Genomic DNA, 17,753 nt, shown 5'->3' on the forward strand with positions numbered 1-17,753 from the left:
TTTCAATGTCACCCTATGTCTACTGAATGCTGGTGGTAGACATGATGCTGCAGCAGTGAAGAGCAGTATCCACTCTTCTCCCCTCCTCGGTGGCAGACGGTACAATATGACGCTATCCGTCGTCACCATCAGCCCGTGAGTGCTCCTGGCTGGCCTCAGGTGATTCCTGGTCATTCCCAATAGATGGTACAGAACGGCTGGAAACCGTCCTCATCATAGCAACTGGGTGCTGAGCTCCATCAGCCCCCTCCCTTTCTCGTGTAAAGAAAAGATTCTGTACTGCCTGGACTATCATAGCAGCGGGATGCTGGGCTCCTCTCCCCCGCACCGCTTAATGTTCTGCCTGGACTGTCATAGCAGCGGGAGGCTGCCTCCCCCTCATTTTATCTCACTAACAAGTCACTGTTTCTTATTCCTGCATTCTTTATAATTTCATGACACAAATGGGGGGGACACTGCCACGGTAGCCCAGGAAGGTTGGGGAGGAGAGAAGCAATGAGTGGGGCTGTTGCAGGGGCACCCCCCGTGAATGGCATGCAGCTCATCATTTCTGCGGGATCTGACATGGAGCAGCTGTGCTCTCTGACACACTGGTTCTCTAGTACACTTTCCCCATAATCTAGGCAGGACTGACTCTATTTTTAGATACCATATAGGAGGGATTGACTCGGGGAGTCATTCCCATTTTTGCCTTTGCGCCCCAGGCCGACCTCAGCCAAGGGCACCCATGATAGCAGCAGACAGTACAGAATGACAGATAACCGTCATCTTATTGCCAATTTACAATGGCAGCAGACGGTACAGAATGACTGATAACCATCTCTGCTATCATGCAAAAGCAAACGAATGCTGCTGTGTAGCGCTGCAGTAATGCCTCTGTTAGCGGCATCCAGTACACATATGGTGACAGTAAAAAAAAAGCTGAGCGGGCTCCATGGTTGCCGTGCTATGGCGTCTGCCAGGGCAATCCAGGGAAAAAGGGCACAAAATGATTGTCTGCTGTTGTTTTCCCGGTGGAAGGAATGAGTGACGACATTTACCCAGAACCACCTGTGACAATGATTTTTGCCCCATCGGCCACTGGGATCTCAACCCAGAATTCCAAGGGGCGGGGGAGACTGCAGGAACTATGGGATAGCTACGGAATAGCTACCCACAGTGCAACGCTCCAGAAATCGACGCTAGCCTCAGACCATGGATGCACGCCGCCGAATTAATGTGCTCAGTGTGGCCGCGTGCACTCGACTTTATACAATCTGTTTTACAAAACCGGTTTATGTAAAATCGGATTAATCCCGTAGTGTAGACGTACCCTTAAAGACCGTTAGATAACTCAAAATGGAAGATTAGGGATAATCGGGATGAGAAGAGACCAAAGTGATCAAGCAGAAACACAATATAGTATGACAATTAATTATCAGGAAAATTAGCAATCAATCTTTATTAATGTAGGGTAAGAATTTGAATTTTATGAATGGTAAATTGGGTCTTACTAGTCTCTTCTCACAGAAAATCTGGTATGCTTCTTGTAAAGAGTTGTAATTATAATTACATGAGTTAAGGTAGGCAGATTTACAGTCTGCTTACCAAAATAATGAACAGCACCAATAGCAGTTGGTATTTGAAACAAAACAAAAACATTTTAAACTGTCTTGTCCTACTGAGAGTTCTGTTACTCTTCCACTCTTGATGCCACAGAAAATATATTTCCTTAGTATGCTGTTACTGTGTGTCTCAGACAAGATTACTCTATCAACAAGTATATTAAAATAATTACCCAATTGAAACTTACAATGAGTCAGTATTATCTGCAGAAGGGAAATTTTAACACTGATATGTTCAAAAGAAAAAATTATGTGAGAGGAAAACTCTAAGTATTGGAAAGATTGCTCAACCACTCTATGTCTCTGTGTTTTTTTTTCATATTGAGTTTTAATTGTGGCATTCTATATGGATGTTAATAAAACTAAGCATACATTAGAAAGTTGTTTATGAGGTAACAACTGCAGTATCTAAAATGTCAAACCATACAACTAAATTCAGTAGGCCAAGAAAAGTTCAACATTCTTAAAAAAAGCAGTCATTAAAAATGTCTCTATAAAAATGGGATGGTTTAAAATACCATAACACAAATAGCGGTTTTTAGTAACAGCCATTTTGCAGTTAGACAACTAAATCCTATTCTCGCATGAGGCAGATGACACAGGGTGGGGAAGAATGTTGCATTATTCTGTCTGCATCCAGCACAACACCCTGGCACAAGTCAGGCCACTACCACACACTAATGTGGTTTAATATGTGGCCACATTTTGGTTAGCATGGTTACTGCAGATGACAGCACATGCACGCCAGCATACATGCAAGACATCTGTCCCCTAACTTGTAGACTATGCTTTTTTAGGAACAGAGTTTACCCGTCGACTTACTACCTAGGCATACCTCCAAGGCACCTGATAGCGTCTTTCCCTGCACACCAGAATTCCAAAGAACTACATTTAGTCCACATTTTATACTGGACAGCATATATGCTGCCCTTTGTGATGTAATGCATCTCTAGATACAAACAAATTAATTATCGATGACAAATTTTACCTTTGTTAACATGCCTTTGGATGTGTTAACAAGCCCTTTCTGATTCTTACCAAATACTGAATTTCTGTGTTTGAGAAAGTATGTAATCACTCAGGTTACAATACACATCTCAGAGTTAACTGTTAGGATATACCTACACCAGGGATAGGCAACCTATGGCACGGGTGCCAAAGGCGGCACGCGAGGTGATTTTCAGTGGCACTCACACTGCCCGGATCCTGGCCACCAGTCCGGGGGGCTCTGCATTTTAATTTAATTTTAAATGAAGCTTCTTAAACATTTTAAAATCCTTATTTACTTTACATACAACAACAGTTTAGTTATATATTATAGACTTATACAAAGAGACCTTCTAAAAACGTTAAAATGTATGACTGGCATACGAAACCTTAAATCTGAGTGAATAAATGAAAATTCGGCACACCACTTCTGAAAGGTTGCAGACTCCTGATCTACACTGTAGTTGGGAGCATGCTTCCCAGCCCACGTAAACAAATTCACACTAGCTCCGCTTGAGCTAGCACACCAAAAAATAGCAGTGTGGACACTGCAGCAACAGCATCTGAGCTGAGACCCAGAGGTCAGGCGGGCTTGGATCTGAGCAACTAGCCTGAGCCACTACCAGCACCACAACTATCACAATGCTATTTTTAGCATGCTAGCTTGAGTGGAACGAGCATGAGTCTGTTTTACTGAAAGGGGAGAAATGTATCCTGCTGCAGTGGAGATATGCCCTATGACACTGTGTTCAAAAGCCAGGCTGCTAGACTGGAAGTTAGAAAGAGAATTTTTTTCCCCAAATAGCATACTAAGGAAATTATTCTGATTCAGTGGTGTCTACTTTGACTTATGACACATATACCCTCCCTCCTACTTTTCATATTACACAGGAAAGATACAAAAATATTTAAATAATTTTAAAAGCATCATTATCCTGATCACCTCACATAGGTATCTTTAAAATTTCACATTTATCAGTAACACCTTAAGTCATATTTCAATTAGCAATATGATAAAAGAGGAATAGCTCTTAGTTTAGCTTTTAAAAAAGAAATGAAAAGTTGAAAGCAGTCTAGCCACCAGGGAAGGACTACAAAATGTAGCAACAGAGTTTGTCAAGAGGTTTTAGATATGATTTCTTTTTTGAACTTCACACACACCTCAGAGATTTATATAATTTTGCTTCACTTACATCCAGGCCCCTTTGAACTTTTAGCTTTTATTATTATTTTTATTTATTCTTAAAATGCTAAACTGAGAATAATAAACAGCTCTGAGTTTAACTTTTTAAAATAAATGTCAGAAATGTCACGATTAACCAGGATGCCATTGAAGAGCTGCTGAAATCAGGGTGAAAGGGACTAAGGAACCAAAGAGCAGAACAAGAGAGAGTAAGTAGAAAGATGGTGCAGGCAGAGACTCTGCTTTTTTTAAATAAACTGTTTCCTCATTTCTCACTCAACTTAGGAGTTGCATGGATACCAACAGGTAAATGAGATGATCTGTGGTGAAAATGGTGGTGTTATATCCAAACTGATATAAATACCATAAAACAATTAATGAGAATTCTTGTGATAAAACCACTGCTATGCTTTGCTGCTATTCATAACCCATTTGATCTGTCTATTTGTGAACATTTGGGCAACCACCGGACATGAATAGCAGTTCAAATACCTACAAAACCACTCACATTGGAAGTATTCTAAAGGCTTCTTTAAAAAACTCTGTTTAAAACCTACATGAATGTTCATGGATAATTCTCTAACAGAGAAAGGGGTTCCTGTTTATCAAGTTCAGATAATCTAATTTGGAGAAGAAACAATATCCTGTGATTAATTGACTTCTCACATGGTGTGGAATTACAAAATAGTAATATTCTGTGACAAATCTGTGAACAATCCATAGGGTTGATTTTTTTCACACAAAATATTTATTAAACAATTATAATGAATAATTATAAAACCACAGACTGTTGCCATATAAGTTATTCATCACACAAATTTCACCACCACTAATGCAGTCAATGTCCACATTTTCACTCAGCTGATGTATAGTGTGTTTTGTGCTGTTCCAGACTGACTACAGCATCATATTGCTTCATGACATAATAAATAATATGGTAATGCTGAGTGGGTGAGATAGAGGACATCCCTTGGTTCAAAATCAATAACACATTGCTGATTAGAATTTTTTTATTTTACTTGTGACTTAAAAGATGAAAATATGTTCAGGTTCCTTACAACAGGCAGTTTTATCACTTTTAGATTTTTTTTGCCAATTTTTAGAATGGGTTTCTTCCTTGAATAGAAATTAAAGGGCTCCACGATGATCAAAATGAGTTAGATTTTGCTCTCAGATGCCTCTCTGCAATCCCAGACTTTGATATGGGTGTGTGTATAATTGAGTACAGATTGGTTTCCAAATGTTTGATTGGCAGAATATCAGTTTTGTGTAAGCTATTTTACCAGATGATGGTAACATACTTTGATTATGTGAATTAAATTAAAATTTATGCTATACGGTGCTTCTGTTATTGCATGATATAATCCATAATAATTAAATTGCCTATACAAGATTTAGAGAACAACAAATATTTCTGAAGATAAAAAAATATAAACAAACAATTACGCACAAGTGGATGGTTATTTGAATTTGCAAATTACCGTAATAAAAAACTAAAATACGATAGTATGAGAAAATTCCAAAAGCTTTCTATTATCAATATAACATACTCCTGGGCTTATTAAAAATATTCCTTTTTATGTTTATGAAAAACAATATTCTACTTGGTCCCTCTTATACCTTAGCTACTTCAAAACTAAGTCCCAAAACTAAGTCCCAAAACAAGTCAAGTGTAAAAGTATAATCTGGCAGGCCAAGAACAAATTAGAAGAGCAACTAGTAATAGACACAAAAACTAACAGCAAAAACTTTTTAAGTACATCACAAGCAGGAAGACTACCAACAATCAGGGGGGGCCACTGGATGATCGAGGTGCTAACAGAGTACTCAGAGAAGATAAGGCCATTGCAGAGAAGCTAACTGAATTCTTTGCATCAGTCTTCACTGCAGAAGATATAAGGGAGATTCCTACATCTGAACCATTCTTTTTAGGTGACGAATCTGGGAAACTGTCCCTGATTGAGGTAACAGGAGAGGAGGTTTTGGAACAAATTAATACATTAAACAATAATAAGTAACCAGGACTAGATTATATTGACCCAAGAGTTCTGAAGGAACTCAAATGTGAAATTGCAAAACTACTAACTGTGGTATGTAACCTATTGCTTAAATCAGCTTCTATACCAAATGACTAATGTGATGCCAATTTTTTTAAAAGGTTCCAGAGGTGATCCTGGCAACTACAGGCCAGTAAGCCTAACTTGAATACCAGGCAAATTGGTTGAAACCATAGTAAAGAACAGAATTATCAGACACACAGATGAACATGATATGCTGGGAAAAAGTCAACACTGCTTTTGCAAAGAGAAATCATGCCTCGCTAATCTACTGAAATTTTCAGAGGAGGTCAACAAATATGTGCACAGGGTGATCCAGTGGATATAGTATATTTGGACTTCGGAAAGCCCTTGATAAGGTCCCTCACCAAAATCTCTTAAACAAAGTAGGCAGTCCTGAGATAAGAGGGAAGATCTTCTCATGGATCGTAACTGATGAAAAGATGGCAAACACAGAATAGGAATAAATGGACAATTTTCACAGTGGAGAGATGTAAATAGCAGGATCCCCCACGGAGCTGTATTAGAACCAATGCTTTTCAACATATTTATAAATGATCTGGAAAACTGGGTAAACAGTGAAGCGGCAAAGTTTGCAGATGATAAAAAATTACTCAAGATAGTTAGGTCCAAAACAGACTGCAAAGAGTTACAAAGGAATCTGACAACACTCGGTGACTGTGAAATTCAATGTTGATAAATGGAAAATAATTGCATATTGGAAACATAATCCCAACTATAGATATAAGATGATAGGGTCTAAGTTAGCTGTTACCATGCAAGAAAGAGTTCTTGGAGTCATTGTAAATAGTTCTCTGAAAACATCTACTTAATGTGCAGGAGCAGCCAAAATAGCTAATAGAATGTTAGGAACCATTAAGAAAGGGATAGGACTATAACCAGGTTTAAAAGAGAACTAGATACATTGATGGAGGTTAAGTCCATTAATGGATATGAGCCAGGATGGGTAAGAAATGGTGCCCCTAGCCTCTGTTTGTCAGAGGGTGGAGATGGATGGCAGGAGAGAGATCACTTGATCATTACCTGTTAGGTTCACTCCCTCTGGGCCACCTGGCATTGGCCACTGTCGGTAGACAGGATACTGGGCTAGATGGACCTTTGGTCTGACCCAGTATGGCCATCCTTATGATTTTGTGTTCTTAAAATGCTAGTGGGAAACTTTGTCCCTTTGTAAACAAAGTAGAAAAGTTTAACAATATTTCAGCATAGCAATTTTAACCACAAAAGAGTAACAAAAATATTTACAGAACTACTCCCTAGATCGATTTTTTATAACCTATAACCTTAAAATTGGAGTCTATTCTAATTATAAGTTCCAAATTACTTTCAGCAACATGTCTGCAAAGTGTAAGAGAATTAATCCTTTTTATTAAAATCTCAAGCATGTAGCAGATTTTGGTATCTGAGTTACTGAGAGAAATTCATATATAACGTCAGTGGGCCCAACTCTTGATTATAGCAGAGTTGCACCCATTTACATGGGTAAGAATTCTGTTCATTGTTTTCAAAGATTAATGTTGTTCCCCAAAAAATGTAAGAGAAAAGATTTATGACTTGAAATTAGACGAAGGTTTCTAACCATTAGGGGAGTGAAGTTCTGGAACAGCCTTCCGAGGGAAGTAGTGGGGGCAAAAGACTTATCTGGCTTTAAGACTAAGCTTGATAAGTATATGGAGGGGATGTTATGATAGGATACTTTAATTTGGGCAATTGATCTTGGATTATCACCAGATAAGTCTGCTCTATCGTCTGCGGGGAGATGTTGGATGGGATGGGAACTGAGTTACTGCAGAGAATTCCTTCTTGGGTGCTGGCTGGTGAGTCTTGCCCACATGCTCAGGGGTTTAGCTGATCGCCATATTTGGGGTCGGGAAGGAATTTTCCTCCAGGGCGGATTGGCAGGGGCCCTGGAGGTTTTTCGCCTTCCCCTGCAGCGTGGCGCATAGGTCGCTTGCTGGTGGATTCTCTGCAGCTTGAGGTCTTCAAACCAATTTTGAGGATTTCAATAACTCAGTCCTGGGTTAGGGGTTGTTTTAAAAGTGGATGGGTAGGGTTCTGTGGCCTATGAGTCTATGAAGTCTATGAAATTTCCAAGTTATGTCCAAATAGATACTTACTGCCCTCTAAATATAAATGTCATAGAAAACAACACAAACCCAGAAGAATGAGGATGAAAGGAAAAAGCTGGCAAAATATAATTGTTAAGAATAATTTACACATCTATAATTCCTTTCATCTGAGGATCTTCAGGTGCTTAGCAATCATTAGTAAATAATACCAATAATACTCCTGTGAGATCGGAAGTTTTAAATCCATCCTACAGATGGAAAAGCTGGAAAGAATCTGAATGACCTGCCCAGATATAGAGTGACTCAATGAAAGAGCTGGGAATAGAACCTAGAACCCCTGCTTCCCAACTGTCTCATGATTTGATCCCTAGAGAATGATCCCTCCAGGAATTATATCAAAATTAAGTATTACTGTAGCTATGTTAGTCCCAAGATCGAAAGACAAGGTGGGTGAGGGTAATATCTTTTATTGGTTCAACTTCTTTTGGTGAAAGAGACAAGCTTTCAAGCTACACAGCTCTTCTGAAGAAGTTGGTCCAATAAAAGATATTACCCCACTCACCTTGTCTCACAAAAGTTTACCACTTTAAGATAAGGACATAGAACTTCATTATCCCTAGGAAATGGAGTTAACCGTCTGAACTTGTAGTTCACTATCCTTCCAGAAGCAGTAATATCAATGACTGAGAACAACTATCTTGAAGGAGAGCTAATGCAAAGGACATTTCCGCAGAGGCGTACTGTTTGCTAAATATCAGATTAAGGATATTTAAGAGGCGTACTGTTTGCTAAATATCAGATTAAGGATAATCCTACAGGCTGGAGATTTTAAATGAGGACAATTACCTACTAAATTATTCATGAACATACAGCAATCTTCTGCCTTACAGGATGAAGCTGAAATGCCTAACAGTTTTAGTCTGAGAGGAGAAAGACAGTTTAATAAGACTTATATACCTGAGAAGAGTAATGAGAGGAGACCATGTACAATTTAAGTGATTAATGAATCCACCAGGAAACTTTTTACTACTGCATCTTGCCAAGAACCTCTATTACTTTAAAATGTAAAAGAAAATCTTATGAGTGGATGCCTTTCTTAGTTTAACCAAAACTCATTAGATGTGATTAAAGGGAACACATGACTTCTAAAGGATCAACAAATGGTCTAGATGAAAAGACAAAAAGGCATTGTGCTGATGTTAGTGTAATACTTGTGGATGTATTTGAAGGTTATTAATGGGCTGGGATGAAGCTGTCTATAGGAGCTGTCAATAGAGACAAGTCCATGAAAGGGATGTTAGGATCTTTGCCCTGTCTTATTTTATGTTCAGCCCTTGTCATTAAGGGCTTAATCCTGCAAGGCGCTGAGCACTCTGGTGCCAATCCAGCAAATCACTTAAACAAGTGCTTTAACTTTATGCTTAAAGATGACTTGGAGCCTGAGTGCTCAGTGCCTGGCAGGCTCAAGCCCTAGAGGAATAAAGGAAAAGCATATATAGATCTAATACCAGACAGGATTTCCCAAGAGAAGATAGATGTTAATGCCTGTTTATTTAAGTTTAATTCATATTGTAGGAAAACATCCAGAAAGGAAGATTAAAAAGAGAGAATCTCGTGGGAGCATGAGGGATCTTCAGAGTCCTGTACTTGGGAATCCATCCTGGGGACAAAGGACAGACTAGAAAAGCAAAAGTGGATGCCTGAGACATGTCCAAACAAGTGCTTTCAGCAAGAAGCATAAACAGTGCAAGGCAAAAGGAAGCCCCTCCATTAATATGTGGACCCCAATCTGGTATTTACACAAAATTACTTGGATCTGGGTGGGAGCTCAGAATAAGAAGTGGAGAGAGAGAGAAAGAGAGGTTTTATAAATGTACCACTGAGACCATGGTTCTCGTCTTAGTAGGACTAGCACCATCTCAGAGTATTGATGTTCACAGAATTTTTCTTTATCATCATTTATACAATAGTATCTACCACTTAATGCATCACTGACAATTATAATCAATACACACAAATGTGGTACAATACAATGGTAGTATTTTGATGTCCTATTTAATTCTTCATATGGAAAGTTTTATGTGTTTTACACAGATAAATAAATTTAACCTGACAACATCACTGTAATTTATATAAATATTATTCCTATTTTACAGATGAAGAAACAGAGACAGAGATTAAGTGAATTCATCAGGATAATAAAGAAAGTTTGCAAGGAACAAAACCCATGTCTTCTGACCCTTAGTCATGAGTTTGAATCATATAATGATCCTTTCTCCCCAAAATTTTAACATAGCATATGAATAGCATCTATAGTTGTGTTAGGTGTAAAGTGAATAGGATTGTGTTAATCTTATTTCAGGGGAAATATCTGGAAATATGGAAAAACAGAAGGCTCAAGAAGCAGGATTATACCAAGAAACTACATGATTTAGATAGAGGGGGAGAAAGAACCTGTATCATTGCTCTCATCTGACAATTACTGATTCTCTCAGTATTAGAAAGACTTTGATAAGCTTGGCAGTAAACTTGGCTGGTCCTCTGATAGCAGTGAAAAGCTCGAAATAGTCAGATCATCATGGAATGATGCACCAACCAAACCTCTTAGAAGGTGCTTGAGTGGGAATGTTTCTTCTTCTTCTTTAGTGCAGATTAAAATGGAATAGAATAGTTCAGCAGATATATGTCCTATGTTTGCACTTAGGGCACATAGGATGCTTAGAGGGAAAATAATCAACTTTACAATGTCAGAGGTCTATTAAACCACTTTTCCAGCTCTGCTCTATATTGAGTCATAATTTCAACAATAAAGTACAAACTAAGCACTCTTCTTAACAATTTTTAAACAAAAATATATTTGTAAAATGTGACAATAAAGGAACTTCTCTAGAGAAACTGGAAAAAGTGGTTACAAATTTGACGCAGGCAGTGAGAAAAAGGAACTGAGGATGAGCTATTAAATGTTACACATACCCTCAGACTCACGCATGAGAGGCTCATCCATGGACACTTGTGTCTTAAATTTTAATCTGAGGCACGGAAAGTTATTGGATTCAAATGCCTCAACACTTGCAGGATAAAGATGGGCAGCTGTGTGAAGTTGATTAATGTTGGGATAAAAAAGTTCCAGACTTTGTTACTGTCACACATTAGGGAGTGGGGTGGATTGACCTGGGAATGTTGTCGAGTTTTACTGGGACTGTCTGCACTGGGGATGGGAGAGCAGGGGATGACTTTATTTGAGGGACAATACCTGAGCCTGTAACCTGAGTCAGGTGGGGGGTGGGGTCAGGTGACACCTTTGCCCGGGAAACTGGACAAAGGTGAGAGAAGGAGCCGGGGGGAGGGGAGTGAGTCACCTGGAGGGGGGGTCAGTTTTGGGCTGGCTGGGTACCCCAGGTCTGGGGTCTAAGCTCCTTGCCCTCCCAGAGGGACCTGGCTGAGGGGTCCTGGTGGTACCTACAGGTCCTACTTGGGACTGTGTTCCTGTCGTCTAATAAACCTTCTGTTTTGGCTGGCTGAGAGTCATGGTGAATTGCAGGAAGTGAGAGTATAGGGCCCTGACTCCCCCACACTCCGTGACAGTTACCTTTAGGTACACTGGTTTAGATCTAGCCCTAATTGGTGGTTGTTACCATCTGATGAAACTTCAGTGGTGTCAATGATCATAGTACAGAACTCAATTGCAATACTCTGAAAAAAAGCCATAGTCATCATGGGCATTCTTTTTGACAGTCTCAAAGAGGTCAAATGTTGAACAGGAATGGAGATAAGTTATTTCCATAAGCAGACCCTCCAGAATCCAGTTGAAATACTAAGGCACTGGTGGGGCAAGTGTGGGGAAATTTGCATGACTGCTTCTCATTCTACAGTGGTTCTATGCATAAACTGAGGACTTCAATTCCTGGGCTAGAAAATTGGCACCTTTTGCAATTATTGAATTGTCTTGATAAATAAAAATGAAAAATAGAAATTAATCTTAATTTTCAAAAGTGTCAAAAGTGTCTCTATTGTCACAATAAATAGAATAGAATATTCTGCTTCTTTCACATTTGAAACTTACAACCTTCCATCAAGTTTCGTATCTACTATTACAAGGTTGTATATGGTACTATAAAGGAATCAAATTAGATAAATAATGCTAAAATAGAAAATAAAGTCACAACTCATCTTGATTAATGTAAAATAGACCTACCTCTTTGCTTTCCTCTAGATCTGACTCGCTGCTAAACTCTTCTGTATTTAAATTTTCAAAATCTGATTCCCCAACAGCAATTGGTACTGTCACAGTGAGGCTTGGATTGTTTATGAATGACATGTAATCACTTTCATCGATGACATATTTTTCCATGCTGCTGCCTACGCCACTGGTAGTTCCATTCCCATCTTTAAGATAGTTAAGGTCTTTACCTATTTCTATGACAGTATGGTTGGAAATGCAGCTGTCTTTTTTGTTGTTTAGATCTTCAAGAGGCTTGATTTCATCTAAAGCTTTCTGTTTTCTAACAAAGGCTTTTGGATGAATTCACGTGCTTTTCTTTTCACATAATCTATTCCCTTCTGAATCCTTGCCACTGCAATTTGGAGATTGTTCATTTCATTATCATCATCTGTAGCCGCAAGATTGTCTGAACTAAATGAGCTCAGCAGTAAGGCCAGAAAGAGGTTGAGTACCTAAAAGACAGTAAGGAGAAAACATAGCTGATGTCTTATTTTTAAGTGATGACAGTAATTACTTTATGTCATGTTTAATGACATAATTTTTACTTCACGATTAGCGGTAATGTCAAACTATCTGAAGGACATTCTTTCTAGTTTATTCCTGCTGTATTGTACTATTTCTTGCCAACAGCATTTCAGGTTGCAAATCTCCACAAAATGCACTTGGCTAGATGACAACTAAGGTGAAAACCAAGATCCCAGAAGTTGAGCCCCATGCTGTATGAGCTCTTTGCACAACAGTGTGCATGGGACAGGTGAAGGCATGTGTAGAGAGGCTGAGAGAGGGTGGCAGTAGACCCACTCTCTGCCCTGAAGGGGGCTATAAAGGACTCACAGAGGCTACTCCAGTCATTAGGACGCAGTTGTGCTGTCATTCTGCAGCATGGGGATGGGATAATTTCTTCCTCCCCTCCCCCACAATACATCTACCCAGCTTCTTAGGCTGGATACTTAGCAAACCATTGACCTTTACTATTTAAATAAATATGACAATCAGAAAAATAATATTCAATAAATGCTACATAAATAAATACTCATACAATGTAATGTATTGTGTTGAGTGTTCTGAGCCTAAAGAGTTCTCTCTGAGCCTGTGTGTTCTGAGTGCTTGGAGCCTGAGTCATTTGAGATAATTACTTACATGTCCTAATGGTCTAGACAATCCACAAGCAAGGGTCTAACCAGGTGACCCCATGGGCAGGTATACAGGATCCTAATAAAAGTAACAACTCCAGTCTGCTCAGTGTCACTATCTTGTTGGGGATGCTCCCTGCTACCTGATGTAATGACAGAGACTACTCCTGCTCCAGCTTGTGTTCCTGCTCCAGCCTGTGTCTGCTCCTGCTCGAGCTACAGCCAGTCACCCGGCTGTCCTGACATACACATACACTACACATACCATACAGACAGTGTATTCCTAGTATAGGCTGCTGTATATTAATCAATAAGAAATGTGTGAAAGAGTGTTCACAGAGCCATCAATTCACATTCCAGGTTCAATTATGATATGAACTGTCTTATTTTGATTAAAATACGAGATGAATTTGGATAGTTTAAATTTTAAAAAGTTGGCCCTTAACTCCCGTTAGTTCACCTCAGCTAAAATTAAAAGCATATTTTATAACATAAGGCATCATTTTTTGCAAAATAAATTAGGTACATACCACTAGGTTTCCAATCACCATGACCATCATGAAAACAATAAGGCACATGGCTTGCCCTGCAACTTCCATACAATCCCACATAGTTTCTATCCATTCTCCACACAACACTCGGAATACTATCAAGAAAGAGTGGAAGAAATCATGCATGTGCCACCGTGGAAGTTCACAGTCATTGGAGATCTTGCAGACACATTCCTTGTAGCTTTTACCAAACAGCTGCATACCAACCACAGCAAAAATGAAGACAATGATGGCCAGCACCAATGTCAAATTTCCCAAAGCCCCCACTGAGTTACCAATAATCTTTATCAGCATATTCAGTGTTGGCCAAGATTTTGCCAGCTTGAAAACTCGAAGCTGAAAAACAAGAGCAAAGGAGCACTGTTACTGATGCTGCTAATTATAATGAAATTATCAATGCATTTAAGATTTTCAGTTACCAAAACCCCATAACTGTAAAATGTCTTATTTAACTGTTACAACCTTTAGTCATCACATTTATGTTTTCATAGATGCTGGCCATGAAGGCTTAGCAGGTTTCTACAATAAGACATGTACAGACTGAAGTCCTAATTCAAGTCCCTAACAGCCAAAAAAATGTAGCCTTTCACTGCAGGCTTCAGTTATATCCAAATGCCAAAGAATCTCAGATTGTGCCTTTTTCTGTAACCACATAAAAAAAAGAGAGAACCACTCTGTTGGGATCAGTAACACTACAATGAACATGCTTATCATGTCCACCAATTTTCTCAAAGATATAGCTCCCATAGATAAAGTGCAGATGATTAGTTGCTAACAAGCTACATAGAACCAAAAAGACAATGGGCCAAATTCATCCCTGGGATAAATCACTGAAATCAGTGGAATTATCTCCGGGATGACTTGGGCCCTACGTCCTTTAAAAAAATCATAGTATAAAAATACATTTTGCTTTCAGTTCAATGAAAGAGAATACTCGCTAACAGCATACATATAGGAAGGGGATTTGTCATCTGGAGTGAAGCACCCAGCTATTATAAAAGGAATGTTGGTAAAATTTTCAAAAGCATCCAAGTGACTTAGGATCCTAAATTCCACTTTCAAAAGTGATTTAGACTCGTAAGATCCTAAATTTCACTGAAAGTTAATGGGACTAAGGCTCTGAAGAGCCTAAATCACTTTTGAAAATGGGACTCAGACACTTTTGAAAATTTTACCCTGTCTCATTAAATCCACCTGAGAAAAAGATTTTATCTCCTTTATTTCTCCAAATTTACTTCCTCCTGTCACAGAGATCATCCTGGCAGAAGAGTACTGGATGTAATTGCTGCTAGAATGCATCATTGATGCTCCTGCAGTTGTTTTTCAGTGATGTTAGGTCTGGGTGGACCTCACAAGTTTGGAAGGTTTCCTTCAAAGAAGGATGATAGAGTTACAATGTTTATTCCAATTGCATGAAATTCCTTTTTGGTTTCAACCAGGACTGCAACCAATGGTGTATTTTAGTATTTCCTCTCAGTTGAAATGCAGAGGAGCAAATGCATATAAATTAAACAAATAAACACTTGTGTGTTGTCGTTTTTTTAAATCAAACCTCAAAAAAGTTCTGGTTGGGATTATTTCAGGAATTGGGCTAATGGTATTTGTTATTTCATTTGAATTGGTTCATACATTTCTAGTTGTACACAAACAATATTGCCAACCTGAAGCATTCAAAAATTATTAATCTGTTTAAAAAGCATGAGATTGGCTTAAAAATAATTGGATTTTTTTAAAAAATGGTAGATTGTTCTTATTAGTCTTCTGCTTTCTGAGCTGTTAGGATACATTCAGCTCATATTTTCAAACTTTTCTCCACAACGCTGAGAGCTGGAAACTTACTTTTACTTATTTAAATGAGAGCTAAAATTCTTCCATTATCACTTGATTCCATGAGCTGGAGTTTCAAGAAAAACATTAAGTTCTATGAGACTTTTGATATAATCATGAGAACTGGCAGCAATGCACAAGTTAAATACTGACCAACTCAGCTTCTTTGAGCTAAATTTATTGAACCTTCTTAAGAAGATTCATAGTATCCCCGATTTCACTGGTAATAATGGCAGCATGCAAATATTCATCATGAAAGATGTTATACATAAGGAAGGATGTTAATTACATTGTATTTGCTACATGACAAGATTCTAATTAAAGTTGCCAAAGTAATTTAATTTGGCAACCTATTCACAGAGTAAGATCTGAGCTCCCCAAATTCTCTCATTGAGGGTGATCAGCACCTAACAGGATCATCTCAAAGATAATCACTCTTTGTTTTTTTCCGGGAATTATTTTGTTCAAGAGACACTGTAAGGTAGAATAAGCCCCAGATGTATAATGTATTAATTTTAGAATAAAATAATTTTGCAAAACTTAATAGCCCAAAGCCCTAAGTCCCTATTCATTCTTTACTGCCATTGAATACAATTAGTTTTACCTAAGTAAAAAAGCCAGGATTTGCCTCAGTATTAATATAAATATTTTCATGATTTAAAAAAAGTTAAAACCAGTTTTTGATAGGACCGAAGCATTTTCCTGCACTGTTTACAATCCAAATAGTATAGCATTGTGTTATTGCACAACGAGCGAGATATGAAACAAGTAGAAACAAAAAGTAAACTAACCAGACTATTTTCACTGGTGAAGTGAAATTTCTTACTCTATCATTTTGTTTCTGTTCACTATGTCTCTCTTCATTTATCACTAATGGATAATACCTCTCTCCTGTGGAATATGGAGGCAGTTCAATGGTGTTGCTGGAGGCTATTTAACTCGGGCCACCAGAAGAGTTCTTCTAAATAGAACTCCAGCAACTGATTATTAGCATTAAGACACAACTTGATAGACTATATAAATAACATTAAGGTAATTATATATCCAACTCTTGATTCAGAGGAAAACTTCAATTGTAATAAATTGTATTCCAGTAATTTACCAGAATATCAAGGTGAGCTGAATGAGGAGAGAAGCTACTAGTAGAAAGAAAATTATCAGGTAAGAAATTTCTCATTCTCCTGCACACCTTCTCTCCTCATTCATCACTAACGGGATGTAGCAAGAAGTGAATCACAGAGGGAAGGAAAGCGTAAGCAGAGTTTTAATTATTATTAGGGTAGAATGACAGACCTAGACATTTTCCCCATACAGTGCAAGATCTTTGTAATTTAAGGAATTATTTGGGAACCAACCCAACAACACCTTCCTAGTACAAATGGAAACCTGTTTCACAAATCTTCCTCAGATCTCAAGGACCCGCTGGTCTGAAGCCAGGGCCGGCTCCAGGCACCAGCCAACCAAGCAGGTGCTTGGGGTGGCATCTTGGGGCGGGGTGGCGCTCGGGTGTTTTTGGGTTTTTTTTGGTTCGGTGGGGCAGCGCTGGAGGATTTTTTTTGTTTGTTTGTTTTTGTTTCAGCTGGGTGGCGCTCGGAGGGGGGCAGGGGCTTGGGCGGCGTGGTGCTTGGGGAGGCGGGGCTTCGGGCAGTGCGGCACTGGGGGGGCAGGGGCTTTGGGGAGGATGGGGGTTTGGGCTGCACAGCACTGGGTGGGGGCTTCAGCAGCACGGTGCTCAGGGAAGCAGGCTGTCATAAACAGATAGCTAAGGGTTAATGTCTCTTTCACCTGGAAAGGAGTAAACTGAAACACCTGACCAGAGGACCAATCAGGAAACAAAACTTTTTCAAATCTGGGTGGAGGGAAGTTTTGGGTGTGAGTTCTTTGTTCTTTGTCTTGTGTCTGTCCCTCTCGGCTATGGGAAGGATTTTTCTGTCTCCTGCTTTCTAATCTTCTGTTTCCAAGTTGTGAGTACAAAGATCATAAAACAATAGGGGTTATTGTTTTTTTTCCTTTTGTATTTACATGTGTGTAGTTGCTGGAGTGTTTTGAATTGTGTTCTTTTGAATAAGGCTGTTTATTCATAATTCTTTTAAGCAATT

General features: G+C 38.8%; 2 protein-coding genes across 3 annotated transcripts in view; one reads left to right on the plus strand and one right to left on the minus strand.

The window, feature by feature from the left end:
* Window positions 1-17,753, plus strand: part of LOC115659409 (sodium channel protein type 3 subunit alpha) — a 964,414-nt gene that overhangs the window by 721,257 nt on the left and 225,404 nt on the right. The window lies entirely within an intron of this gene.
* The window catches only part of SCN2A (sodium voltage-gated channel alpha subunit 2), a 140,284-nt gene that overhangs the window by 38,110 nt on the left and 84,421 nt on the right, over window positions 1-17,753 (minus strand). The window contains 3 exon segments of the mRNA XM_030579479.1: window positions 12,117-12,439; window positions 12,442-12,595; window positions 13,807-14,163. Of these exon segments, the coding sequence (XP_030435339.1) occupies window positions 12,117-12,439; window positions 12,442-12,595; window positions 13,807-14,163 (834 nt within the window).

The sequence above is a fragment of the Gopherus evgoodei genome, chromosome 11, assembly GCF_007399415.2.
Source record: "Gopherus evgoodei ecotype Sinaloan lineage chromosome 11, rGopEvg1_v1.p, whole genome shotgun sequence".
Lineage (NCBI taxonomy): Eukaryota > Metazoa > Chordata > Testudines > Testudinidae > Gopherus > Gopherus evgoodei.